Source organism: Trichechus manatus, unplaced genomic scaffold (assembly GCF_000243295.1).
Source record: "Trichechus manatus latirostris isolate Lorelei unplaced genomic scaffold, TriManLat1.0 scaffold00001, whole genome shotgun sequence".
NCBI lineage: Eukaryota > Metazoa > Chordata > Mammalia > Sirenia > Trichechidae > Trichechus > Trichechus manatus.
This window is the reverse complement of record NW_004443937.1, coordinates 30,047,234-30,074,267: the sequence shown is the minus strand read 5'-3', so window position 1 is coordinate 30,074,267 and position 27,034 is coordinate 30,047,234. Positions and strand designations below refer to the sequence as shown.

The 27,034-nt window shown below is 39.1% G+C and overlaps 1 protein-coding gene across 7 annotated transcripts in view; it reads left to right on the top strand.

The window, feature by feature from the left end:
- The window catches only part of DCAF1 (DDB1 and CUL4 associated factor 1), an 83,762-nt gene that overhangs the window by 35,223 nt on the left and 21,505 nt on the right, over window positions 1-27,034 (top strand). For 5 of the 7 annotated variants that reach the window (XR_002823240.1, XM_012560109.2, XM_023727078.1 and 2 more), the window contains 12 exons: window positions 4,260-4,397; window positions 5,417-5,929; window positions 6,240-6,341; window positions 11,250-11,408; window positions 12,701-12,880; window positions 13,365-13,574; window positions 16,372-16,541; window positions 19,212-19,336; window positions 20,271-21,534; window positions 22,113-22,311; window positions 23,983-24,065; window positions 24,605-24,689. Coding sequence is in view for 6 of the 7 variants with exons in the window: in XM_012560109.2 (XP_012415563.1) it covers window positions 4,260-4,397; window positions 5,417-5,929; window positions 6,240-6,341; window positions 11,250-11,408; window positions 12,701-12,880; window positions 13,365-13,574; window positions 16,372-16,541; window positions 19,212-19,336; window positions 20,271-21,534; window positions 22,113-22,311; window positions 23,983-24,065; window positions 24,605-24,689 (3,228 nt within the window). In the remaining variant the exon portion in view is untranslated. Of the gene's footprint in view, window positions 1-4,259; window positions 4,398-5,416; window positions 5,930-6,239; window positions 6,342-7,427; window positions 11,409-12,700; window positions 12,881-13,364; window positions 13,575-16,371; window positions 16,542-19,211; window positions 19,337-20,270; window positions 21,535-22,112; window positions 22,312-23,982; window positions 24,066-24,604; window positions 24,690-27,034 lie in introns of those variants that run through there. The other 2 variants (XM_023727099.1, XM_023727104.1) reach the window with 2 other exon arrangements.

Below are 27,034 nucleotides of genomic sequence, written 5' to 3'. Positions count from 1 at the left end.
GAACTGTATCCTGAGTCGTTCCTGATCCTGAATTGTAACCTGTTGACTTCCCTTATAAACTCCATAACTGTGAGTGGGGTCTGTGAGTTCTGCGTGGCCATTGCAATGAATTATCAAACCTGGCAGAGAAGTAAGAGAGTGCCATGGGAGGGATGACCAGTGTTAGAATTGGTAAAAAGGTTAGAGGGGAGAGGTATGTCTGACCTCTACCTCATAGGAACCAGCCTTGGGCTGTTGATGCTAATAATAATTCTCCTCCTCCCTTGTGAAGTTAGATGAGGAGTTCTGATGCCTGTGCTGCCATTTTTACACATAGGTTTTTAGATGGGTTTATGATCTCATCCAGACTTGCGTGATCTTTCCCTGTGATGAAGGACTTTCTACTCTTTGAAGAAACCCATTCTATTTTTGCTGATACTTAATACTCAGCTAATATTTGAAGACCTGTTTTGTGCTATGTTCAGTGCTAGATGCTGGGAATATTTTGTCAGCAAAATGAGGGCTTATGTTTAAATATGTATTTGGCGGGAGGCAGACACAAGTACATTAATAATTTCAAATAATAAGTGGAACGAAGACAAGAAAAAAATAGTTTGATAGTGACTGTGTGTGTATATTTCAATGGCCAAAAATAAATTGCTCTATTTTAGAAGTAATATAAATATTTTGTCTCTTAGCTTTAAGATTTTTTTCAGTGTGAATTGGGTATGCGACACAACTCTATTTTTAAAGATAATAAAAATTTAGTCTTTGGAAACATTCTGGAAGTCTTAGTATAGTTTATGAACCAAATGAAAGATCTGGAAATAGATTTTTATTTAACTTTTAATTAAATTCACATTAATTTTTGTCATTGAATTGTACCATGTGAAGTATTTTAGAGAATAACACTGTAATTGATGCTGTAATTTGTAGTATTAAATGCAGGGTAAATTTTAAAATCTCCAATTAGATATCACTGTGGGAGCCAAAATCTATATCCTTGTCAAAAATGTTTTAATATGACTCGTGAAAATCATGACGATAAAAGAAGCATTTATAGCAGTGTGTTTGTATACACAAGGTTTATGGAAGGCTACAAATGACTTCACTGTGCTTTGTGACAATTTCCTAGTTGTCATTGTAGGAGAACAATCTCCGATTCTTTATAGTTTCATCTTTGTATATCTGGAACAAAGTGAATTCCCTTTGGAAGTCAGGAAACACTAAGGGATATTTTGAATAATAAAGCTTTCTGTAAGAACAATTCTGTTATTTCATAATGATGTTAAGTCTTTTTGAAGTCAGTAGTTGACAGACAGCCTAACTTGTATTAATGAAGTAAGGTGGGAGATAGTGCCTTATTCAAGGATAATCGTGTATGAGATTGGAAATAAAATTGCCTTGAATGTAATATCATAGAGCACAGGTTACAAACCTTATTGGCAATGTGATACCTTAGCATTGGATTCCATGATAATCTTTACTCTTCAGAAGTGTCCTATGGCAGTTTTTTAAATATAAATCAATATTTTCATCTTTAAAAAAGAATTTTAAATTAATGAGGCAGAAATCATTGTTTCTGGACAGGTTGGTCAACTGGTGTTTCCCAAAGCTAGGGTTAAGACTCATTGCTTTAGAGCAGTGGTGCTCAAACTCTGTGAACCAGAGTAACATCTTATATTTTTGTATTTGCAACCCAGTCCACATGTTATGTGTATGGAAAAAAAAGTTGCTTGAAACAGACTTGTGTGGTGCATTCTGATATTATATATTTCATTTTTATTTTAGAACTGGTTGCGATTCGCTAAATTGATTTTATTCTAGTTTTAAAAAGTTGCTGACTTGTACTTTCAGAGATATTTAAGCTTCAGATATTTTATTTAAAATTATTTGGCTGTGTAGTTTCTTCATTATGTTAAGTATGCCATAGAACTGAGTGCTTTATCTGAATATTGTTTATGTACAAGGTTTTTCATAGTGTTAAGTTGATCAGTGTAAGCTTTTAATCCGGTCAGATCAGGACTGTTACAAATTTACTCATCTGCTTTAACATGTTTCTCTTTGAGATTGTCTTGATTCTTTATAGTTTAAAATGTGTTCTTCAGGTGGTAATTTAAAAAAGTTTGAAATATAAAAGAGAATGTCTCCATGACTCTAGAAAGAATTTATTAAGACATAAAATATACAAACTATAAAAAAAAATTGTTAAATATGGTTACATAAAAATTGAGAACTTACATCCACGTAAAGACCCTGGCAAAAGACATGAGTGTTTCACGGAAGTGAGAATGGTCAACAAACACGTAAATGCTGAACCTCATTAGTAAACAAATTCAAATTAGATGAAGTACCATTTTTGCACCGAGACTGCAAAAAATTAAAAGTCTGATAGTGGTCTATTGTCGGCAGAGATGTGGGAAAATGTGAACTTTTATTCACTGTTGGTAAAAATGTGCATTGTTGCAATCACTTTGGAAAATAGTGTGGCCTCATCTAGTAAAGCTGAGAATGAACATATCCTACAGTTTAGCAGTTCTGTTTCCCTTATCTACCCTAGAGACATTCTTGCACAAGAATGGTTTGCAAGCTGATCTTTGGATAAGCCAACAAAATAGTGGCAGCAGGGTTTGGAGGTGAAGAGCATCTTTTTTTTTTTAATGTAACAGTATGTTTATTGTGAGTAGATACAATTCAAATTGGGTGGTGTCACTCAAACATATCAAGAAGTCACTATGAACTTGGGTTATATAGGCCATTGCTATATTAATTTATCAACAGATAGCATCAAAGCACAGGGCAGGTTACAGAAACAGTCACCAAGAACATGCAGCATATCCTAAAACAGCCTCCAGTCAGATCCTGGAGTTACTGCTTCTCAAGGCTGGCTATACATAGATAATTTTCCAAAAGAACCCAATACCTAAGGCCAGCTGTCTCCACTAAACTGCTGACTAAGCTACTGTTTGATCTGAAGATGACTCCAGGGAACCAGTTCAGTGAACAGCATCTTGAGGTAGACTGCTTGGAGTCAGACCCCTGCTCTGCCACTTAACTAGTTTTGTGACCTTGGATAAGTTACTTAACCTCATTGTGCCTCAGTTTCCTCAACTGCAAATAATAGTACCTACCCAGTCATATAAGATCCCTGGGTGGCACAAGTGGTGTGTGCTTGACTCTTAACTGAAAGGTTGATGGTTCATATCCACCCAGTGGCACCATGGAAGAAAGATCTGGCTACCTACTTCTTTAAGATTACAGCCATTGAAAACCCTAAGGAGCAAAGTCCTACTCTGACACACATGGGTTGCCATGAGTTGGAATTGACTCAAAGGCAGTGAATTTGAGGTTTTGTTTTTTTTTAACCCAATCGTGTAAATTGTTACGAGGAGTAAATAATATTTATAAAGCCTGTTTTATGTTGAGTGCTGTTTAAGTGTGGCAACTACATGCAACAATAAAAAAACAAGTTGCAGAAAAATATGTACAATATCACTCAATTTATACAGTTAAAAACATATAACACTTAACAGTAGTTTAACAAGAAAATTGTTAACATTCAGGAATATAGGAACCTTTTGGGGAAGGAGGAGGCAGGTGGTGGCGGTTGCGGGGGGCATGTGGGAGATTTCTATTTCTTAAGTTGGGTGATGGGTTGTAGGTGATTTATATTTTCTTTGACTGGACCATACATGTTTAGATGTATTATATTTCATAATAAAAATTAATTAAAAATAAGTTTGGGCTATGTTGTGGAGTTAAATACTTCTTTGAAAGAGGACTTCTCAGAGCATTAATGTTAACTGCATTGTGAACTTCCGAGAGGGATATAGAATTTTTTGTGCTCTCCAGTTGGCCATGGAACCTTTTGGGTCTTAACATCTAAACCCAAAAACCAAACCAAACTCGTTGCTGTCGAGTTGATTCCAACTTATAGTGACCCTATGGAACAGAGTACAGCTGCCCCATAGGGTTTCCAAGGAGTAGCTGGTGGATTCGAACTGCTGACCTTTTGATTAGCAGCCAGGCTCTTAACCACTGCACTATTAGGGCTCCTAACATTTAAAGTAGGACTGTATTCTGGTGATTGCTAATCTCTAGCTTTAAATAGGATTCTGTTGCATGTTCACAGACTAGACTATCTACTACTGGACGTTTAGTTTGCTTGCATTTTTTATTATGAGCAGTGTTGAGATATTTTATCAAACAATTTTTTATAAGACTTAATTGTAAAAAAGGGACTTTTTCTGAATTGTACTATTTCATTTCCTTTATTACAGGAAGGAATTGTCGAAAATCTTTTCAAATGGGCCCGAGAGGCTGATCAACCATTGAGGACATATTCTACTGGACTATTAGGAGGTGCTATGGAAAATCAAGACATTGCTGCCAATTACAGGGATGAAAATTCACAGCTGGTAAGGACCATGTTAGAACGACACTTTGCATAGCCTGGGAGAATATTCACAGGTTCTTTCTTGTTACCTGACTGAGCTGAATCAAGGTAGATGCTACTGGAGCATAGCTATAATTTTAACATTTCAGGATTTTCATAAGAGTTTTGTTTTTACTTTTTTTTAATTTAAAAATATCTGTTTTTCATCTTGCCAGGGATCATGATGATTTGTGTCAGATAAAGAATAGTATTGTACCCTGTGTCCCATTCTCTCCCTTCCCCTGTAACATTTGTATTATAAAAATTTTCAAACATATAGGGAAGTTGAAAAGAATTTTACAGTGAACATCTCTATGTACATCACTTAAATTGATCATGAACTTTTTAGTATACTTATTTTATTACATATCCATCCTTCGGCCTTTCCTTCTATCTGGCTGCCTTTCCATCTTTTTTTTATTTGGATGATGTTCAAAGTAAATTATGGACATAATCTCTTTCTATTCTTAAAAATAAGCACAACACCACCTTTCAAGGTTGGCTCTAAAGTAAGTACTTAAAAGAAAAAGCTAAAAATAAATGGTGTACTTGAAAAATAGATTATATAATTATATACAATATAGATGATAATACCTAACAAAATACAAGTTACAACATATACAAGTTTGAGAAATCTTCTTGTTTGGCTTTCAGAGATGTTTTTAAAAATCATGGTTATAGCTAACGTCTCCCTCTTCAGGTATGATGATATAGCCCAGCTTAGTCTAAACAGATTAGTTGTAAATGGTGTTTATACGTGCAAATCTTCTGCTTTGGAGTCTCTGGAGACTTTTATGGGGAACAAGACTTTCAGCCTTACATATTTCATCAAGCTGTAGGAATCAAGTCAATATATTTATCACATTCTTACTATTACCAGGCATTGGGCTAAGTTTATGAATACTCAGCTCTCCTTAAGTGGAAATGAGAACTATTTATTAAGAATCATTTAAATTAAGATGCAGAAAAGACAACCCCTCTTACTCTAGTATCTGTTGATAGGTGGCAATAGTGCTTCGAAGACTGAGGGAACTACAGCTTCAGGAAGTGGCTTTGCGGCAAGAAAACAAGCGTCCTAGCCCGCGAAAGCTCTCCTCTGAACCCCTTTTGCCTCTGGATGAAGAAGCTGTGGATATGGACTATGGAGACATGGCAGTAGATGTAGTGGATGGTGAACAAGAGGAAGCCTCCGGAGACATGGAGATCTCTTTTCATCTTGATTCAAGCCACAAGACCAGTAGCAGAGTGAACTCAGCAACCAAACCTGAGGAAGGAGGATTGAGGAAAAACAAGTCAGCAAAACAGGGAGACAGAGAGAGCTTTAGAAAAGCCAAGCAAAAGTTGGGTTTCTCATCTTCTGATCCAGATCGCATGTTTGTTGAGTTGTCTAATAGCAGCTGGTCAGAAATGTCTCCCTGGGTGATTGGCACCAATTATACCCTTTACCCTATGACTCCTGCTATTGAGCAGCGGCTCATTCTCCAGTATTTGACCCCTCTAGGAGAATACCAGGAGGTAAGCTTCTTGAGAAGAGTACTTTTCACACTTTGAGACTATTGTGTTTTATTTCTGGGGTACTTTATGGTAGCATTTTATACATTGATTGTGTTCTTAACTCTAGTACAGAAGAGTGTTTGCTCCAAACTGCTATAGTCTTATATAGGTTTCTTCTGATAAAGCCTATTTGATCAGAGTGTGTTCATATGTTTATCTTCATAAGGGAAGAGAAGAGGTACCTCATTTCTTTAATCTTATATTCTCATAGAAGGGAATTGGGAATGTGAAAAAGCCAAAATTTAAGACTTGTTTTTGGTGTTCATTCTAGTTGCTTCCCATATTCATGCAACTTGGATCACGAGAGTTGATGATGTTCTATATTGACCTGAAACAAACTAACGATGTCCTCCTTACTTTTGAGGCACTCAAGGTAATCTTCTTAAAAATATTGGGTCGCTGAGAATTTTGTGTGTTTTGGTATAGCATCTCTGGGTTGTATTGTTCATGGTATTTCTATTGCCAGATGAGTCAGAATAGTAACAAACAAAAAATTCTTACTTAGAAGAGATGAGGTTACCAAGTACCTCCACAGAAGTTTAGGGGTCAATCCTAAAGGGCTGAATGTTGAGGTAGAAAGTAGAGCTAAACCTGGGATTGGCCTCACTTATCCCTAGTGGTGTGAACTGTTAACGCATTTGACTGCTAACTAAAAGGTCGGAGATTGGAGTCTGCTTCAGAAGAAAGGCCTGGTGTTCTGATTCTGAAAAATCAGCCATTGAGAACCCTGTGGAGCACAGTTCTACTTTAGGGTTACCATGAGTTGGAATAAACTCGACAGCACCTTTTTTTTTTTATGTCATGCTACTTTTTAAATATTCCCTGTGTCAGGCAACAACACTTTTTTTGAAACTCTTAATAATTAACATATACATATTGTATGATGTTAGATGATCTGAGGCAAACCAGATATAAACCAGAAAATAAGTAAAGAAATAGTAGGCAGACTGAAACTCAGTAGAGACAAATGATTTCCTAGGTCACAAGGGGCCTACCCACAGGTAAGTCTATCCCACGAGGTCCACACCTATCCATGATAATTAAGATAATGTGAATGGAGAGAGATAAGTTGGATGAATAACACTGTGGCTGTCTTATAGTTCTAGGCAACAGGTGACTGTTGGAAAAAAGTACCATTCTGAGATGTTGTTGTTGTTAGGTGCCGTTGAGTTGGTTCCAACTCATAGCGACCCTTCGTACAACAGAACAAAACACTGCCTGGTTCTGCACCATCCTCATAATCATTGTTATGCATGAGCCACTGTGTCAGTCCATCTCATTGGGGGTCTTCCTCTTTTTCTCTGACTCTCTACTTTACCAAGCATGATGTTCTTCTCCAGGGACTGATCCCTCCTGATAACATGTCCAAAGTATGTGAAACGTAGTCTCGCCATCCTTGCTTCTAAGGAGCATTCTAGATGTACTTCTTCTAAGACAGGTTTATTCATTCTATTGACAGTTCATGGTATATTCAGTCTTCGTCACCAGGACCACAGTTCAGAGGTGTCAGTTCTTCTTGGGTCTTCCTTATTCATCGTCCAGCTTTTGCATGCATATGAAGCAGTTGTGAGATGGAAGTCATTAAAATGAGATGAGGTCATTAAAATTACTTTTTAAGAAAATGTATGACATGAACAGCATTGTAACAGTCTTGGAACCCTAAAGAAAATAACATCATAATCCCTCTTAAAATATAATAAAAATAAAACTTTGTTTTTGTGTTGCATTCTAATCTTTATTCATAGGTACAGATGATTTTAAAATAATTATTAGCCAGATTTTTTATTTTACTTGTAGCATAAGAATGTTTACATGCTTCTACATAATTATCCCGTACAAATTAGATGTTCCATAATTTGCTTATTTTTCTTTTGTGGTATACTTGTTTTTGTTATAAAGAACACTGCAGTGAACATCTTTGCATATAACTTTGGGTTAATTTTTTTGAATCTCTACTGCTTAGAACAGGGACTGGCATATGAGAGGCAATCAACAAATAGTCATTTAAAAAATGAAAGAATTCCCTTAATACTTGTGGACTGAACTGTTGAAATAAGGCTTTTCTTGAAAAACTGAAGTTACAGAGTTTTCACCACTAGGCTAGAATTTAGTTTTAAAATGAAATTTCAATTAATAAAAAAAGCACAAGCAAGGCAAACTTTCAGTGATGTCCTGAGCATTTAGACATCAGGAAAGAATGATATATAACAAGCAAAAATTAATAAAGATTAAGAATAGAATGTAAAAATGAAGTTATTTTATTTTTTCAAATTCCAAGCCATACATTTATTTAAATGATTGGATTACTTGGATTTAGCCTCTGTTTCTCTCCTTTTGAAATGTTAACGCAAATAACACCAGCTTACAAAAAATAAGATTTGATAAAGCTTTTCTCACACACTAGGTTGGACTAAGTCCCTGGGTGGTACAAATGGTTAATGCACTCAGCTGCTAACTGAAAGGTTGGAGGTTTGATTCCACCCAGAGACACTTCAAAAGAAAGGCCTGGTAGTCTTTTTCTAAAAAATCAGCCATTGAAAACCCTGTGGAGCTCAGTGCTACTCTGACACACGTGGGGTCACCATGAGTGGGAATCAACTTGATGGCAACTGGCTTGGGCTGGGCTAAACGTGTTCCGTGGATTGTTCAAGTTACTTTATGATAAGCAAGATTGTGAATGTTCGTTTTCTTTCGGATTTCCAGGGTGGTTACAGTGTTGTTCATGTTATACGTTTTATTAAGTAATTTTAAGGGTACTCTTTTCAGCAGTCACCTGTTTGGTAGAACTGTGATAGTCACAGTGTTACTCATTCAACTTACCCCTTTTCATTTCGGTTACCTTAGTTTACATGGATAGATGTGGACCACATGGGCTAGACTTACCTTCCCTACTATGTTTAGCTCCTTTGTAACCTAAGAAATCCTTTACTGCTATTTCTTTACCCATTTTCTGTTTGCCAAACTGCTTATTTTTCCACCACCTGGCAACCATGTTTCTGCCTTCATTCTTGGGTGAACATTTTTTGAGTGTTTTCTGTGAGCCAGGTATTATGTTCAGGTGCTAGGGATACAAAGATGCCAATAAATAAACACTGTAGTTATCATACAGTTCTAGCCAACAGGTAACTGTTGACAAATAAATCAAGTCTTTGCCCTGTAAGATTTATTTTAAGAGAGAACAGACAAGTAAACTTATGATTTCTTTTAAATATTACAGATGTTGTGAAAGAAGCATGGAGGCACCAAGGAGGGAGTGATCTTATTCTCCCTTAGAGATGGTAGTTTCCAGAAAGGACTTAGAAGTGATGATGCACTCTGGGCTTTTAAAGCCAGAATTCCATTATTAATATTTCAGAGCATCACTGTCTAATAAAACTTTCTGGGATGATGGAAATGTCCAGTCCAGTGGCTGCTAGCCAGATGTGGTTGTTGGGCACTTGAAATGTGGCTAGTACCACTGAGGAATTGAGTTTTTAATTTTAATTTAATAAGCCCATGTGGCCAGTGACGACTGCATTGGACAGCACAGTTCCGGAATATATTTAAATGAAATAGAAATGAGGAAGTTTACTTTTCAGCCTCAAGAAATTTTAAATTTGGAGGAGGTCAGACATGCATTGGAGGAACTTGTGTCCTTGAGTGTGGGATTGTGTGTGTGTGTGTGTGTGTGTGTGTGTAAACTCATGGTTATACTTTGAACTGTAGGATGAAGGTGGAGGTCAAAGTTGTCTCCAGTGGCCAAAAGGTATTGTTTTCAGATGCAGCATCTGGTCCTGAACAGGACACAATGGAAGAAGAGATTGGGGCTGTTGCTATTTCTATGTGGGGAATTATAATGGGTGCCATTATTCAACTGTTTCCATGCAAACTCCTATAAGGGATTAAAGAAAATGAAGTAAGGACGAACAAGGGGAAAAAATCACAGAAGAGATTCTTCCTATAGGGAAATAAAAATGTAGAAAGATATGTGTACCATTTTGTTCAGAAGGAGACTCATTGTGCAGGAGAAAGGACAGGTTTCAAAGTTAGTAGAAACAAAACAGGTTAAAATAGTAAATTCAGGAGAAAGTAAATTTTAATATAGAGATACAAAATAAGGAGAGAAAACATGCAGAATCTTTGCACACAGGAGGAAGGTGAGCTGGGTTGTAGGGAGCGTTGAGCCAAATAGAATTAAGGTTCTCAGTAAAGGTTGCACCTGCTTCTCCATTTCCCCACCTGTCCATCCCAGCAGTGGAATTCTGCCACTTTATGATAATGAGGTAATGAGAAAAATCACATGAGGTGTTAGAGGGAAACCACACTTGGTTTAGCTGCTTCTTGGGGGAAGGATGGAGTGGGAATGTGGGAGAGGCCTGTATAATAGACAGTGAGTAATGAGGAAAGATGTTTGAATGCCAGTTATAAGGATTAACCTGAGTCAGGGTGTTGAGAGAACTTCTGAAGAGGGTATGTACCTGTTGCTTTTGCCATTGACCTTGGGTGCCGTGTATAGGTGTCAAATCATGTAGTTGCCCATCTGTGTTGTCTGTACTTTGTGTCTGAGTCACTACCAGGAAGATACCTTGGCATGGGAAACAGGAGGGGGCGCTCTAGCTCTCTGAGCCCTGTCCACATTGGCCTGGGTGCAGAGTCATCCAGCAGCCTGTGCCTTGCACTGAACTCCCTGCGTGTTCATTGCCCAGGAGAGCGGGTCCATCTAGAAACGGTAGTGGGAGTTGAACAGGATGTTAACAAAACTTACAATATAAGAAACTTTTAAAGAGCTATTTAAAATACAATCTGATTAGTTTGAAGAATTTACTGATTTTGATAATTTGCTGAAGACTGTTCTTTTGGGATATATTGAAGATCAGTTTAAAGTAAGGCACACTTGAGGACTTCATTAGTTGATGAGTCAGTGACTGAGCCACAGCTAGAACATAGAACTGATTGTATTAAAAGGATTAAAATGGGAAGGTTAATAAAAATCCTTTTAGGGAAACTATGTAATAATAAAATGGTTGTTGGATTATATCATTACTTACAGCAATATTTTTTATTTTTCTTCACCTTTGTAAAAGCCTTTGGGGTTGGGAGGGAAAAAAGGAATGTTATGGAATCTTCAGTTTTGTTTTTTTCTTTTTTTCCCCTTAAGCGATATTGATTTTGTTCTTGGATGAGGGAGTCATTGTCTGCTTCTGAGAACTCATTGTATTTAGCAGCTTAATTTAACGTTTTGTGAAAAGGTTTTACGATTGTTCTAAATTGTTCTGTGGTAACTGTTGTTTTCTTTGTTTAGCACCTAGCATCTCTCCTGCTCCATAACAAGTTTGCCACAGAGTTTGTTGCTCATGGTGGAGTACAGAAATTACTGGAAATTCCTCGTCCTTCTATGGCTGCAACTGGTGTATCCATGTGCTTGTATTACCTGTCCTACAACCAGGATGCCATGGAAAGAGTAAGTCTAGTCCATTCAGGAGTATGGGAGTGGGGGGGCGGGGGGTGAAGGGACAGTCTCTTTAAAAAGAGTATGTTCACAGAATAACTTTTGGATAAGAAAAACACCAGTAGTCGAAGGAGTAAACTGCAGTGAAAGGACAAGGAGCACGAATGTCTGGTCTTCACAAAGCATTCTAAAAATTTAAAATTGTTTTGAAAAGGTCCTGTTTTTTCCTGACACTACAGGAAAAATGCAAAATGAATTGGGGTCTAGGAGCTTTATTTAGTTCTTGCTATTTTTGTTGCATTAAAATAAATCCTTCAGGCACTTTCCAGATGTCCTTCAGTGGAATTATGTTTTACATTTTTTAAGTCAATCTATTGTAAAATCAACAATAAATGCTTCGTGTGTTAACAAATAGTTTTTGGTGGAGATAGTAAAATCATTCCAGCTATTCTCAGGACTGGAGAGGCTCACTCATTTGGTTCTCCTGTTCTAGTCCAGTTAAAACTCTTTTTACATTTAGTGATTTAAAAAAAAAGTATAAGTGGTTTCCATTTGAAAACTAACAGACCCTTGGGGATCCCTAGGGATGCCTTGTCATTTCTATGCCTGGACCATTTTTCTAATGTTGTCTGTGTGGCATAGCTTTTCTGGTAGAGTGAAGATGGCAGGTGCTTCTTGAGGTACGTCTTTAATCATCTTTGCTTATTGTTCAGTAAGATTGATAGTAATTTTAAAAACTTATTATTTTTTTCTGCCTAAGTTCAGTGTTAGGGTAGGCAGTCTTTTGAGAATAGTAAACTAATCTTTCTGTGTGTATACACAACTGATTATGGCTAAGATATAGAAAAGTGTACCAAGCTGACTTAGAGAATGCTTTACAGTTTATTGTCTGACTCATAGGGGACATCAGAGAGTATGTAAATGAATCAGTGAGCGGGTAGATACTGAACTTGTAGACTTTAGTATAAGACTCAGCCACTTCTATCACCCTTACCTCTTCGAGCCTCTTCTCATCTGTTAAATGGGAACGCAGAGCCATTGTGAGTATTAAATCATGTACATATTTGCAGATATTGGTACTCACTAAGTATAGGTTGAACTTAAGTGTTTATCTAAATTTTAGTTGCTTTCAGGTTTTGGAATGGGTTCTAAAATTTCATTTGTAGTTTAAACTTATTAAACTTAGAATGACTTGATCAGAGTGATCATTGTATTCTGCAAAGGTATCTATCTACACTGGGGAATTTTTCATCTCTTTTAAAGGTTCTTTTGCCCAACATTTAAAAAAATTCTTTTTTTTGCAGGTTTGCATGCATCCCCACAATGTTCTGTCTGATGTGGTGAACTATACTCTGTGGTTAATGGAGTGTTCTCATGCCTCAGGATGCTGCCATGCTACCATGTTTTTCTCAATTTGCTTCTCCTTTCGGGCCGTCTTGGAGCTCTTTGACCGCTATGATGGTCTTCGTCGTCTGGTGAACTTGGTGAGCTTCTTGCTGTGGCTTCTCCTTGTGAGCAGTTGGGATCCTGCTTGTGTTGGCTGCCCTTTGGCAGCATACTGCTGAAGAGAGAAAGGTCTACTTGCAGGCATTTTCCTGATAGCTTTTTGTGGATGAAGTCTTTTCTGCCCCCTTTGAGTGGTTAGAGAACTCTGTGCCACGATAGACTTGCCTTGGATATTGTAATCTTGTAGGAGGAATTGCTGTTGAGAATCCAAAAGCAACGGTTTTATGCTTGTATATATTCCAACATGGATTGAAAGCAGTGTAATTTTTCAGTATGGGTTTAATATTTTGCATTCATATGTGTACTGTTACCATGTTGCATGGATGTACTTTGATGTTTGTCAGTCTTACTGAGCATAAAAGTTTACCAAAATCTTACCCCTTTTTTTCTCCTTTTACTTTTCTCTTCCTGCTCGTTCTTTTGTCCCCTTTTGCCCCATTCTTTTTGCTTCTTTCTTAACAGATAAGTACTTTGGAGATTTTAAATTTAGAAGATCAAGGTGCACTTCTGAGTGACGATGAAATATTTGCTAGCCGCCAGACTGGGAAACATACTTGCATGGCCTTGCGCAAGTACTTTGAGGCTCACCTGGCCATTAAATTGGAGCAAGTGAAGCAGTCGCTTCAGAGGACTGAAGGTGGTATTCTTGTCCATCCTCAGCCCCCGTACAAGGTGAGTGGAACATGTCTTAAAGGGGAAAGTTCTGTTAACACTCTGTGTAGCATCTCAAGCCCCAAACTCACTTTCAAGGATATATATTGTTGGATTATACTTGTCCTTTGTGGAGGCAGAACAGTGAAAACTGGACTTAATAGTTGAATTTCAAGGACTTACTTTGCTCACAGTTGTAAATTGCTATTTCTCTTCTCTGGAATACTAGAGCTAAAAGATTAACTGAAGTGTGTGTAAATGAGAGCCTTTTTGTTATAAAAAGTACTAGATATCCTACTTCTTTCTGTGTGGAATTTCTTTTCTAAAAGAATGTATCTACAACTCTACTTTTCTTTCCCTTTTTATATTTATTTTTGATGAAATTATATATACAACAGAACACACTCATTCAACAATTTCTGCATGTATAATTCAGTGACATTGGTTACATTCTTCACATTGTGTCATCTTTGTCATAATCTCTACCCAGATTATTTCATCACCATCAACCTTGCCTCCAAACCAAAACCAGACCCACTGCTGTCGAGTTGATTCAGACTCATAATGATCCTATAGAGTTTCCAAAGCTATAAATCTTTACGGAAGCAGACTGCCACATCTTTTCTTTCATGGAGCTGCTGATGGTTTCAAACTGCCGACCTTTCGGTTAGCAGTCAAGTGCTTTAACCATTACGCCACCAGGGCTCCTTAACCTTGCCTCACTGCCCCCTAAACTTATCTATGCTTTAGAGTTACTGTTGTCAATTTGATCTCATATAGATAATTCTTTTTTTTTTTTTTTTAATTTTATTTTTGTACTTTAAGTGAAAGTTTACAATTCAAGTTAGTCTCTTGTACAAAAATCTATACATGCATTGTATGTGACCCTAATTGCTCTCCCTATACTGTGACATCACACTCCTCCTTTCCACCCCTGATTTCCTGTGTCCATTCAACCAGCTCCTGACCCTCTCTGCCTTCTCATCTCACCTCTGGACAGGAGCTACCCATTTAGTCTCATGTATCTACTTGAGCTAAGAAGCACACTCTTCACAAGTCACATAGATAATTCTTTAAAGAAGCGAAATGCTCAAGGCAAAGATTTTTTACCAATTTAGCAAAACTGTTGTTTGGTTTAAAGATGACTTACCGGATAATTTCTGTTAAAGGTTTAAAGGTTATCTGAGGGCAGTAGATTCAGGGCTTCCTCCAGTCTCAGTGGATCCAGTCAGTCTGGATTCCATAGGAATATAGAATTCTCTTCTACCTTTTTTCCATTTTGATCAGGATCTGTGGTTCAGTGAATTACTTAATTTGGCCTTTCTAGCCATGCGTGGTCTTGTGACTCCTACAAAATGATTGGGTGGGACTATGCAGATAAGGTTCTTGTGTCCCACCAAGGGGATTGGACAGCATTGCTGATAATGCAGATAAAATCCTTCAGGGTGGGACCATGCAAATAAGTTGTATGGAACCCTAACGAGGGGATTGGTCAGTTTTGCCATCCCACTAGGCATAAAAAGAGAGCCAATCCCAGAGCACCGGAGGACCTCACTACCACCAAGAAAGAAGAGCTAGGAGTGGAGCATGTCCTTTCGACCCAGGATCCCTGTGCTGAGAACCTCCTAGACCCGAGACAGAGAGCTGTAACACCGGAGGCGGCAGAGAAATGGCAGCAGCAAAGGCAGCAGAACCAGGAGACTGGCAAGAGACGGTACAGTGGGCTTCCTGACCCACTGAGCAAGAAAGCTGAACACCTTCAGACAGGAGGCTTGCTGGTGGAGTAGGGTACCTCTGGGCACTTATCGATAGAGCTAAAGAGCTTTATAACACTTTCCTGAGTAGCACAGTGGCCAGGCTGGCTTGGCCTCAGGATTCAAGGGCTAGGGAGAGGCCTGCCTTTGGGCACAGCTGAGAAGAGGCTGTCCTGATCAAAGAACTGTATCCTGAGTTGTTTCTGATTCTGAGTTGTAACCCTAAGCCTTCGAAGCAAGAAAACTAATCCCATGAGGTGTTTGGTTGTACCTAAGTAGTATCAACAACTTTTTTTTTTTTTTTTTAGGTTTTGTTGTTGCTATTGTTGCTGCTGTAAAATTACATATAATACACCATTTGCCATTTTGCCCTTTTTCTGATAGTGTTTAGTGATACCAGTTACGTAGGTCAGCTTGTATAACCATTGTCCTTAATCCATGTCCATTTTCCCGTCACCATAGACAGAAACTCACTACTTCCCAGAGAATGATTCCCTTTCCCTCCCCTCTCCTGCCCCTGCTAACCACTAATAATAACCCTTAGTCTCTCTATATTTACATATTGTCATTTCATGTAGGTGAGACTGTACAGTATTTGTCCTTTTGTGATTCACTTACTTTAGTCAGTATAATGTCTTTGAGGTTCATCTGTGTTGTAGCATGTATCAAGACTTCATTTCTGTATATGGCTGAGTATGTAGTATTCCATTATATGTGTGTACCACATTTTGTGTATTGATTCATTTGTTGATGGGTACAACTCCACTTTTCTGTCATTTTTTTTAACGTACTCAATATGTTTTGGGATCAAGATCATATATGTATCTATGGTTTAAAAATCACAAATTAAAATATGTACCAACAAGTTGGGGTAGAGTAAATAAAATAAATTGAACATTATATATTCATTATTTCACACGTGGGCTACTGACTCAAGTATTGTGATATTTAAAACTATTATTACTTAGCTTTATTGTTAAAAAACCTGTTGCCCAGTGAACCATGCTAGAGAGGGTGGTAGGTAAATGATAGCGTTCTTTAATAATATATATCTCTCCTTACAGGCATGTTCATATACTCATGAACAGATTGTGGAAATGATGGAATTTTTGATAGAATACGGCCCAGCGCAGTTATATTGGGAACCAGCTGAAGTCTTCCTCAAACTTTCTTGTGTGCAACTCTTGTTGCAGCTTATTTCTATTGCCTGCAATTGGAAGACCTATTATGCAAGGTGGGACCAGAGAGAGGTTGCAGATGAAGCTAGATCCTGCTTTTTGCTAAAGTTGATATTGGTTGCACACAGTGTATGCTTAACAAGTATTTCTTGAATTGAAATTTTGGGCTTGAGTCTGAGAAACTGGATTAAGCATGATAATATGATTACTAATTTACAAGGGTGCCTATTCATTTTTATAGTCTTGGTAGTTATAAATACTGCTCAGTAGGCAGGGAGCAACATCAGTACTCTCAGAGAGGTTGCATAAGGGAGTCCTGTCATAGTATTCTTTGATACTTAGAGTTTAAATGTCTTCTTAGTTTTTGACAGATACAATTTATCTTACTTTCACATAAAACTGTATATTTGCTCTGGGAATTCAATACGCTGTTATTACAGTTCACTTTAAAGGCAGTCAGAGTAGAGCAGGACAAGGCTCAGAAAAGGGCAGCTGATGTAATCAATAGGTTGGGTGGTTTCTGTTTGAATTAACACTTCATTTTGGAAAAGATGCAATCTGAAGAGAAGATAGTAACAGAGTTTGCAAACAGCTGTTCTTAGCCTTCTCTTCCTATCCACTCACTGCAGTAAAGACCAGAGGGGCTTGTTTAGGGTAAATATAGCTTGTTTTGCTAAGTTCCAGGGTATTAAATCTAGGGGGGTATTTTGGGGCAGGTGTTCTCAAATTTTTTTTGCTCCCAGGACCCTTTATCATATTAAAACTTGTTGACAGCCACAAAGAGCTTTTGTTTTTGTGTTACAGCTATTGGTATTTACCATATTAGAAATTAAAACTGAGAAAAATTTTTAAATGTTTATTGATTAATTTAAAAATAATATGAACCCATTGCATGTTAGCATTTCTTATGTTAGCAGATTTCCAAAACAAAAACCAGATGATTTTAGCAAATTTTTAAAATGTCTGGCTTAAAATCTCATAATCTGCTTTTGCATTCAATCTGTTGTGTCTTCATTCATCACATAGCCTCTGGAAAACTCCACTATACACTCGTGAGAGGATGACAGTGAGAAATGAAAATAACTTCTTAGTATTACTATGAAAATTATTATTACCTCACAGGACCTTCTGACCACACTTTGAGAACTGCTGTTTTAGAGTATTGAAAAGAAGTAGGTTATATATTTACTTGGAGAACTTTGCTTAAAAGATGATGAAACCTCAAAATATAACTAGGAAAGGTATAAATACGTTTTTGACTGATAAATGTATATTTAAAGTACTAAGAAAATATAAATATATTTGAAGTATGCCCTTTATTTTTTAAAGTTAATTTTTTAAAAATGAAATTAATAAATGTGGTTTTGCTTTAGAGTATACAGAAACTTGAAAAGAGAAAATTACTTTTAGACACTGCTAATTTCCTTCCAGTCTGTTTTCTAATGTATGTGACTATTCTTAATTGAGATAATACTATTTAATCAAATTCATCTTTTTAATGAAATATTTCAAAATACAAAAAAGTGCACAGAATAAAGTAACAACTAGTCCGTAGCCAGGTTTAACCAGGATTGACACTTTGCTATATTTCCTTCTTCCTCATTTCCTTTCCTGTCCCTGCCTCCAAGAGTCCTAACCGCTCTTCTGAATTTGGAGTGCATTCTCTCCATTCATGCTGTACATATGTGTGTGTCCATAAACAATAATACAGTGCTGTTTTGTATGTTTTTACATTACATAAATATTATCCTGTATGCATCTTTAGCAATGTTTTTTCACCCTGTATGTTTGAGATTTATACATGTGTGCTATTCATTTAAGCCGCTGCGTTTCTGTACTATGGTTTATCTGTTCCCCTATTGATGGACAGTTAGTGTTTGTTTTTTGCTGTTAAAGAAATGGTACCACAGACCTCCGGTTGGAGTCTCTCTCAGGATATGACTAGAAGCTGGCTGATAGAGTGTCTGCATTCCACCTTTATTGGATATTGCCAAATTGCTTATAAAGTGATCATACTGTTTTCTTCTCCCACCAGCAGTATGTGGGAGTTTTCATTTCTCTACCTTCTTGCCAATACTTGGTATTGTCAGATTTTTGGTTTTATATCTTAGATTTTTATTTCATTAATGTATTTTGTTTGAACCTTTTCCCTTGTCCTTTACACAGTTTGTCAGTGGCTGCAGAGTAGCTCATCATATGAGGGTGCTGTAATTTAACACATTTACTCCTGTTGATTGTGTAGGTTTTCTAATCTTTTTGCTATTTTAAATGATGTGGTAATGGACATCGCAATACATAAATTCTTGTTTTTACTACTGATTATTTCCTTAGGACAGATTCCTATAGGTGAAATTCCTGGGCCTAGGGTTATGAATGTTTTAAGAATCTTGATTGGTATTTTTAGATTACTTTCTAAAATGAGTGTTGTAATTTCTGTTCCCACCAAAAATTTGAGAGCACTCATCTCTACCAAACCTCATCAGCATTGGGGATTATCTTTTTTTTTTTAATCTCAGCAGTTTGATAGGTGGAAAATTCATTCCTCTGTTTTTTAAAGTTAATGTCATGGTGACTTACAAGTCCTCTCTTGCTGCCATGGCTAGGGACAGAGCCACACAGGCAGTGGTTCTGATCCTTTGTACTTTTTTTTTTTTTTCTGAAAGACTGTTGTTGTTTCTTGTGACTGTTACCTAGTTTCACTTTGACTAATTCTTCTTCCTGTCCAGGAATGACACTGTGCGCTTTGCTTTGGATGTCCTGGCTATTCTCACAGTAGTCCCAAAAATCCAGCTCCAGCTGGCAGAATCAGTGGATGTGCTGGATGAGGCTGGCTCCACTGTCTCCACTGTAGGTACGTTGTACCTTGCTATTTTTGTTGTTGCTTAGTTTGAATTTGTTTTCCTTTGCTATTCTAGTCATGGTTACTTGCCTGATCTAATTTTGCCATATTAGAACAGAAGGAAGCAGAGGAGGGTACCTTGTCTCTGCCTTGTAAATGGTGTCATACAGTTTCATTTAAGGGAGTCGTGCTAGTAAACTCCAGTTTTCTGAGTGGTACATACGTTTGTGCTATAATGGTACGTGCGCATTCCTAAAAACCTCACACTGCAGAGTCTTGCACAAAAAACAAAGTTTATCAGAAAAATGGGTTGGGGCAGGCAATCAAAATCTTAACTCCAGTTTGTAACCTGAGCACTAACAAGAACAGTAATTGGCAAGCAGCTCAGAATGGGTAGAGGCTCCATACACAGAATTGGAAGGAAAACACTGGCAGTGCTTTATTTAGAGCAGGGATGGTTTGGGCTGCTGCCGAAGGAGCCTGGGATGCGTCGTGACTGGCTTTGAGTCCTGGGTGCACCTCTCTGGGGAGGACGCCCAAGGCGCATTCACGTGGGTTTAATTTTGATACATAGCGGAAAGGGTTCCTGCTGCCACTGTAGCAGCGAAGCTGAGTGTGTTCCTTTTCTGCTTGAGGTTTTTATTCCCACTACTTCTGCTCCCCTTACCTAGGAGAAATTACACAGAAACCTTGGTGACTTCCACATAATAACTGACATCATTCCCCTGTTTAACAACTGCATATGAGGTGTTGTGTTCTAAAGATACAATGTAGTGGAAGTGATTGTATTTTATACAGACAATTCCTTGCGCTTTTAAAAAAGTGAGGTAGTTTTCTGGTGAATAGAACAAATGAATAGAACTCCAAATTTCGACTCTGAGACGTGGTGAAGTTGGCCATTCATTATATGAGGAATAATATAAAAATTTTTGTTGTTTCCCCATAGGTATCAGCATTATTTTGGGAGTGGCTGAGGGTGAATTCTTTATCCATGATGCTGAAATCCAGAAGTCAGCACTTCAAATTATCATCAATTGTGTGTGTGGCCCAGATAACCGAATCTCCAGTATTGGCAAATTTATCTCTGGAACTCCTCGGAGAAAGCTGCCTCAGACCCCCAAAAGCAGTGAGCACACCCTGGCTAAGATGTGGAATGTGGTCCAGTCCAACAATGGCATCAAGGTGCTCCTGTCCTTACTGTCCATCAAGATGCCCATCACAGATGCAGACCAGATCCGGGCCCTGGCCTGCAAGGCCCTAGTGGGCCTGTCTCGTAGTAGCACTGTCCGGCAGATCATCAGCAAACTGCCCCTTTTCAGCAGCTGCCAGATCCAGCAGCTGATGAAGGAGCCTGTGCTGCAGGACAAGCGCAGCGACCACGTCAAGTTCTGCAAGTATGCAGCTGAACTCATTGAACGGGTGTCAGGAAAGCCACTTCTCATTGGCACCGATGTGTCCCTGGCACGACTGCAGAAAGCAGATGTTGTCGCTCAGTCAAGGATCTCCTTCCCTGAGAAAGAGCTACTTCTGTTGATACGAAACCATCTCATTTCTAAAGGGCTTGGAGAGACAGCAACTGTGCTGACGAAAGAGGCAGACCTGCCTATGACTGCTGCGTCCCATTCCTCTGCCTTCACCCCAGTCACTGCTGCTGCTTCCCCTGTCTCTCTTCCCCGAACTCCTCGCATTGCCAACGGCATTGCAACCCGACTGAGCAGCCATGCTGCCGTGGCCCCTTCTGCCCCCCCTGCCCCTGCTGCCCACCCTCAGCCACGGCCACCCCAGAGTTCACTAGCTCTGCCCGGCCCATCTTATGCAGGCAGTTCCCCTTTGATTGGCAGGATCAGTTTTATGAGAGAGAGGCCATCGCCCTGTAATGGCAGAAAAATCAGAGTGTTGCGGCAGAAGTCGGACCATGGCGCCTACAGCCAAAGTCCAGCCATAAAAAAGCAGTTGGACAGACATCTTCCTTCCCCACCTACGCTGGACAGTATCATCACAGAGTATCTTAGAGAGCAGCATGCTCGCTGCAAGAACCCAGTTGCCACCTGCCCACCTTTCTCTCTCTTTACTCCTCACCAGTGTCCTGAGCCAAAACAGAGGCGGCAAGCGCCAATAAACTTTACCTCAAGGCTAAACCGCAGGGCATCATTTCCAAAGTATGGAGGGGTGGATGGCGGATGCTTTGATAGGCACCTTATCTTTAGCAGGTAAGGAGAGGCCGCCTCATGCCCTGGAATTAGAATGATTTTTATATATAAATCCATGTTGAGGCAGTTTCAGCATAGAGTGGTTAGTTTGGAAAGCTGTTTATTGGCCTGCAACAATTGGCCTGATTGTTACTTTCTGTGATTACATGAACAATATAACTGTACCCCTTTTGTTGACCATAGGTTCGTTGTATGACTGTTGACAAGATTAATACAATATTCTCCGTACTTGGACAACTCTGTCTTCTAGAGCCCATGCAACATCTGTTCCTACCTAGGCTCTTAGACTTGTTTTTAGTGGCAGTCTGAGTTGCCTCCTCTTCTGATTCTTTACAAATCTTACATAAAGGTTGTAGAACCACAAGTTCTAAACGTGGGAATTGTTCTTGTTGTTTAACTTTGTAAGTGGAGGTCCTTTTCTCTGATTTAAAATGAAAATGGACCACTGAAGATCACTGTGGTATTTTGTAAGAACTCATTTAAAACAAATGCTCTATTTTTCTCTCATCCTTCTAGCAAAGTTAGCTTTATCTGAGCCCCTGCACATTGTCTGTCTGTAATTCTCTCCTTTTGCTTAGGTTCCGTCCTATTTCAGTATTCCGGGAAGCCAATGAAGATGAGAGTGGCTTCACCTGCTGTGCATTCTCAGCACGGGAGCGGTTCCTGATGCTTGGCACCTGCACGGGACAGCTGAAGCTCTATAATGTGTTTAGTGGACAGGAGGAGGCCAGCTATAATTGTCACAACTCAGCCATCACACACCTTGAACCTTCCAGGGTAAGGGCCCTTTATCATTATTCTGAGGCGAGTAGGTGAGTTATGGGCCCAACAGCTGGCTGCCTGTTTTCGTATAGAAAGTTTTCTTGGAACACAGCCATGCCCATACGTTCATGAGCATTCTCATACTTCTGTGGGTGCTTCCACGCTAAAACCGCAGAGGTAAGTAACTGCAATAGAGACCTTGTGGCCCACAAAGCCTAAAATACGCACTATCTGGCCCCTTAAGTTTGCCAGCACCTGGAGATACAGAGATAGACACACAAACACACATGCATATATGTTTTGTTTTGTTTTGTTTTTGGTATCTAAATGAATAATTTATAAGCATCAGCACAAAGCTGGTTCCTGTGAGGCAGAGGTTAAAGATGCCCCAAATGTCCAGTGTTTCCAAACTGCTCTATCATTCCATCTCTCACATCAGCTACTCCCTCTCTCCTCAGTACTCCCTCCAGTCCTTTGGTTGTGTAATTCACTACAGCATCTCACAGAACTCATGAACCATATAAAGGAAATGGTTCACGCAGTTGTGGAGGCTGGATGCTCGCAAGTCCTAAATCTCTGGGTCAGGAGTAAGCTTCTCTCAACCCACGTGGCTGCAGGGGCTGACAAACCCAAACCGGCAGTTCAGACCACAGGTTGCTGGCTCACCAAGCTGCAGAAGCTAGCAAATCAGGTCAGATGATGGCGGCTGGCAAATGGCAGGTCAGACAGCAGGCCTGTGGCCCAAGTCCCAACAGCTGGAGGTCAGTTGATCGGATGCAGAGGGAGAGCCTTGCCAGGACACACACATATATCTTAGATGCAGGCCACACCCCAGGGAAGGACATAAAGAGTGGGACTTGAGTCGTTCCCTCCAGCAAGACACACCCTACACCAGTCCTGCCTCATCAGCCTGTAGAGGTCAGGATCCACAACACAAAATGGAGGACAACCATACAATAATGGGAATCATGGCCTAGCTAAGTTGACACATAACCCCAACCATCACAGGTTCCATATACCTTATTTGCATAGTCCCACTCAATCATTGTGCGTGAGTCACAAAGACCATGGCTAGAAGGGCCATATTAAGTAATTCATTGCACCACAGTATCATAAAGACATCTCAGAGTGCTGTGAAGTTTTAGGAAGCCAAGTGTTTGTATGATTCAACTGGGTTATAGTTTATTAGTACTGTTCTCTGGACGGAAGTGACATCTTTGTTATTTTTAAAAGTCAGGATTATTGAGATGACAAGGATATTTTTCTGATTATTGGGCTTTGTTTTGAAAAACAGTCCTCAGAAAGTCTAACAAATGTTTTTAGTTGACTGATATTTCAGATATGGGAGACTGAGGAAAATGGTTAAATATTAAGAAGGAAGGAACCATATTTGACATCTTTCCAAGTTTTTTTTTTCCCCCTTCCCTGGAACTGTTGCATTTTGTGTTACTACTAGTTCAGGAGAATTTATTATTATTTTAAATTCAGTTGTTTTCTAGGATATGGTAGGTACAGGGTACTTAAAGCCTAGTGGTTTTTGACCATTTCTGGGCTCCTGGGAATTTTCCCTATCTTCTCTGTAACAGTATTTTGTATGTGTATCTTTCTAAATGCTGATGGCAGATAGCAACATCTGCATATATGTAAACACATGGTTACACACCTTAGACCTCCTTCTTCTTTTAGGATGGGTCCTTGCTGCTGACATCTGCTACTTGGAGCCAGCCTCTGTCTGCACTTTGGGGAATGAAATCAGTATTCGATATGAAGTATGTATCTGCTTTTGCATGTCTAGATACTAGTATGTATCTAGTCTTTCTTTGTTTTATTCACTTATTTATAGCTCCCTTTATCCCATTCTTAGACTCAAAACCTTTTGGGAAATGAGGAATACTGTGAGTTATTACTGACTTCTCCCTTATCTGAGGCTTATGTTTAATAAGATTTTATGCTTTTTAATTCCTAAATATTCTTACCAGGTGTAAGAATATTTACTCCCATTGTGCAGCAGACCCTTCAGTAATCCAGAGTGGAACATCTATGTATTATCTCAGCTTCACATACTGAACTCTTTCTTGGGCATATTTCAAAAGCGCTTGTGCCCGGTTAGCCATTTCTGTAACCAAGTAATTCCTGTCAGTTCTCTTGGGTCTCCTTCGACAAAGTGTACCTTTTTCCTCTCTGTGAACTGATGATCTTCAGGTGAGCATGGCTGGGCAAGAGGCTGAGGATCACCCTTATTTTCAGTCCATTGAAGGAGTATGTTCTGGAGGCCTGTTACTTTAGTATTTCTGTTGTTTGTCCATAGGCATTCCTTCACGGAAGATCACTATGTTGAGTTCAGTAAGCACTCTCAGGATCGGGTCATAGGCACAAAAGGGGACATTGCCCACGTAAGTACTTAAGAATCTACTGCTTTAAAGCTGATTATACCATTTGTTCACACTAAATCTGGATTGTGAATGTTAAGAGTCAAGAGTCTAGGAGGGTAATAAGGTAGTTTTAAGCTATGTGGGAAATATGTAAAAGGGCTGAACATGAAACTTAATCTGACAATTTGAGAAAGATGTTATTAGAACAACAGATATTTTGAGCACATACAAGTTTTAGATGAAATAAAGCATGTGCTTTTATGGAGCCTGATTGCTGGAGACGAGATAAAGGAGCAAATATATGGTACGTATGGTGGTAAGTGCTGTGGAGAAACAGAAAACAGGGTAAGAGGTAGGAAATGCTTGGCTGTGGTGGTGGTGGGGAACTTCTAGAAGACTCACTCTCAACAGACTGGGTAACATTTAAGCAGAACCTGAAGGGAATGTGGGTGTCATGCTGATACGCGTGGGAAGAGTGTTCCTAGGCAGAGGGATTAGCAAGGGAAAAGCCCTTGTTTGGGATGTGAGAGGGAGAGGAGAGGACGGCTAAGTCAGTGAGGGGACCATCTCAGGTAGCGTCTTTGCTGGCTGTGGATACATGAGTGGATGTAAAGTTCTTACAGCATGACTCCTTGTGAGAGAGGCAAGAGCAGGCCATCCAGTTAGGAGGGTGCTGTGTCAGCCCACATGTGGGTGGTGATGGGACTGTGCCCAGGTGGGCCTGGTGGAGGTGATGAGAAGTGATGGGGCTGGGCCCTGTGGTTTTGGAGACATGAAGTTTGAGATTCTATTAGACATGCAGGCAGGGAATGGGCAGTTGAGTGTACAAATTGGGAGTTCAGGAGGGTGGTCTAGGATGGGAGCTAGGAATGTGGGAGATTCCCACATGTTGATTCAGGTGAAGCTGGGTGAGATCACGAGGAGGTGTGGGGACGGAGCTCTGGCTTGTACCAATATTTAGAAGTTGCTAAGTGAGGAGGGACTTGGAAAGAAGAACAAGGAGGATGGCCAGTAAGACAGGAAGAGACACTAGGAGAAAGCAGTGCCCTAGAAGCCAGGTGAAGACTGTTTTGAGGAAAGTTGTTTGACTAGGTCAGAAGCTGCTGATGAGTTGCATAAGATGAGAACTGAGAGGTGACCTTTGATTTAACAACCTGGATGTCAGTGTTAACCGTGTCAGGAGCTAGTTCTGTGAGGCTGATTAGAGTGGTTCATGAGAGAGCAGAGAAGTGGAGACAGTGAGTATAGACAACTCTTTTGAAGTGTTTTGAAAAATGAAGCAGAGAAGTGGGATTGTAGCTGGAAGGGGGGGGATATGGGGTGGTGAAGGGAGAATCCCCCCTAACTTTTCACTTGAAAATGTTAAAACATACAGAAAAGTTGAAAGAATAGTATATACATTCATCACCTAGATGTCATCAGTAGTTAATATTTTCCCATATTTTCTTTCTGTGTAAATGTATTTTCTGAGTCATTTGAAAGTAAGTTGCAAACATCATGATATTTTATCCCTAAGTCCTACAGCATGTATTTTCTAATTATAAAGACATTTTATTACATAATCACACTACTATTATCAAATTTAAGAAAATTTATAGTAATTCCCTAATATAATCTAATAATCCAGTCCATATTCGCTTTTCCCAGTTGTTCCTGATGTGTTTGATTTCTTTTTTTTTTTTTTTTTTTTGAACCAGGATCCAGCCAAGATTCACATAATGCATTTGGTTGTTATGTCTCACTAATGTTTTAAAGCCAAGATCCATTTCTTCAGTTTCATGACACTGACTTTTGAAGAGACCAGGCTAGTTGTCCCATGATCTGGATTTGTTTGATTGTTTCTTGTGGTGTCTCCTTACTTGTTCCTTTATCAAAGGAGGATTTTTTTTAAAGATTGGAAATATTGTAGCACGTCTGTAAGCCGATGGAAGAGATCTGGTCTCTGCATGGGCTGCACAGTGTAGACTTCGGAAACTTTCAGTCCTGGGGGCTAACATATGGATATTGGGAGATTTTACAGAGAAAAGAGTATTTAAATGATTCCCCCCCACCCCCGAAGTAACTCTTAAGGCGTATTCTGTGGGTAATCATTGAAATGGATGGAGAATTTCTCAGTTTTAATCCTAGAAACATTTCCTGTTTCTTGAAAAGGGAAGGGGAAGAGAGGGTTTTCTTGTCCTTACCATCGACTCACTTCTCACTTTCTTACTTGTGGGAAAGGGAGTTTTCAAACCTTGAATGAGAACCAAAGCACTTAAATTTTGCTTAGATGGGTGTGGTCTTCCTCCTTTCTGGTTATTTTAGAATATTACGGCTTTGTTAATTTTGGGGGCACTTGGAAAGCAGGGAGAGAGATTTACACAGCT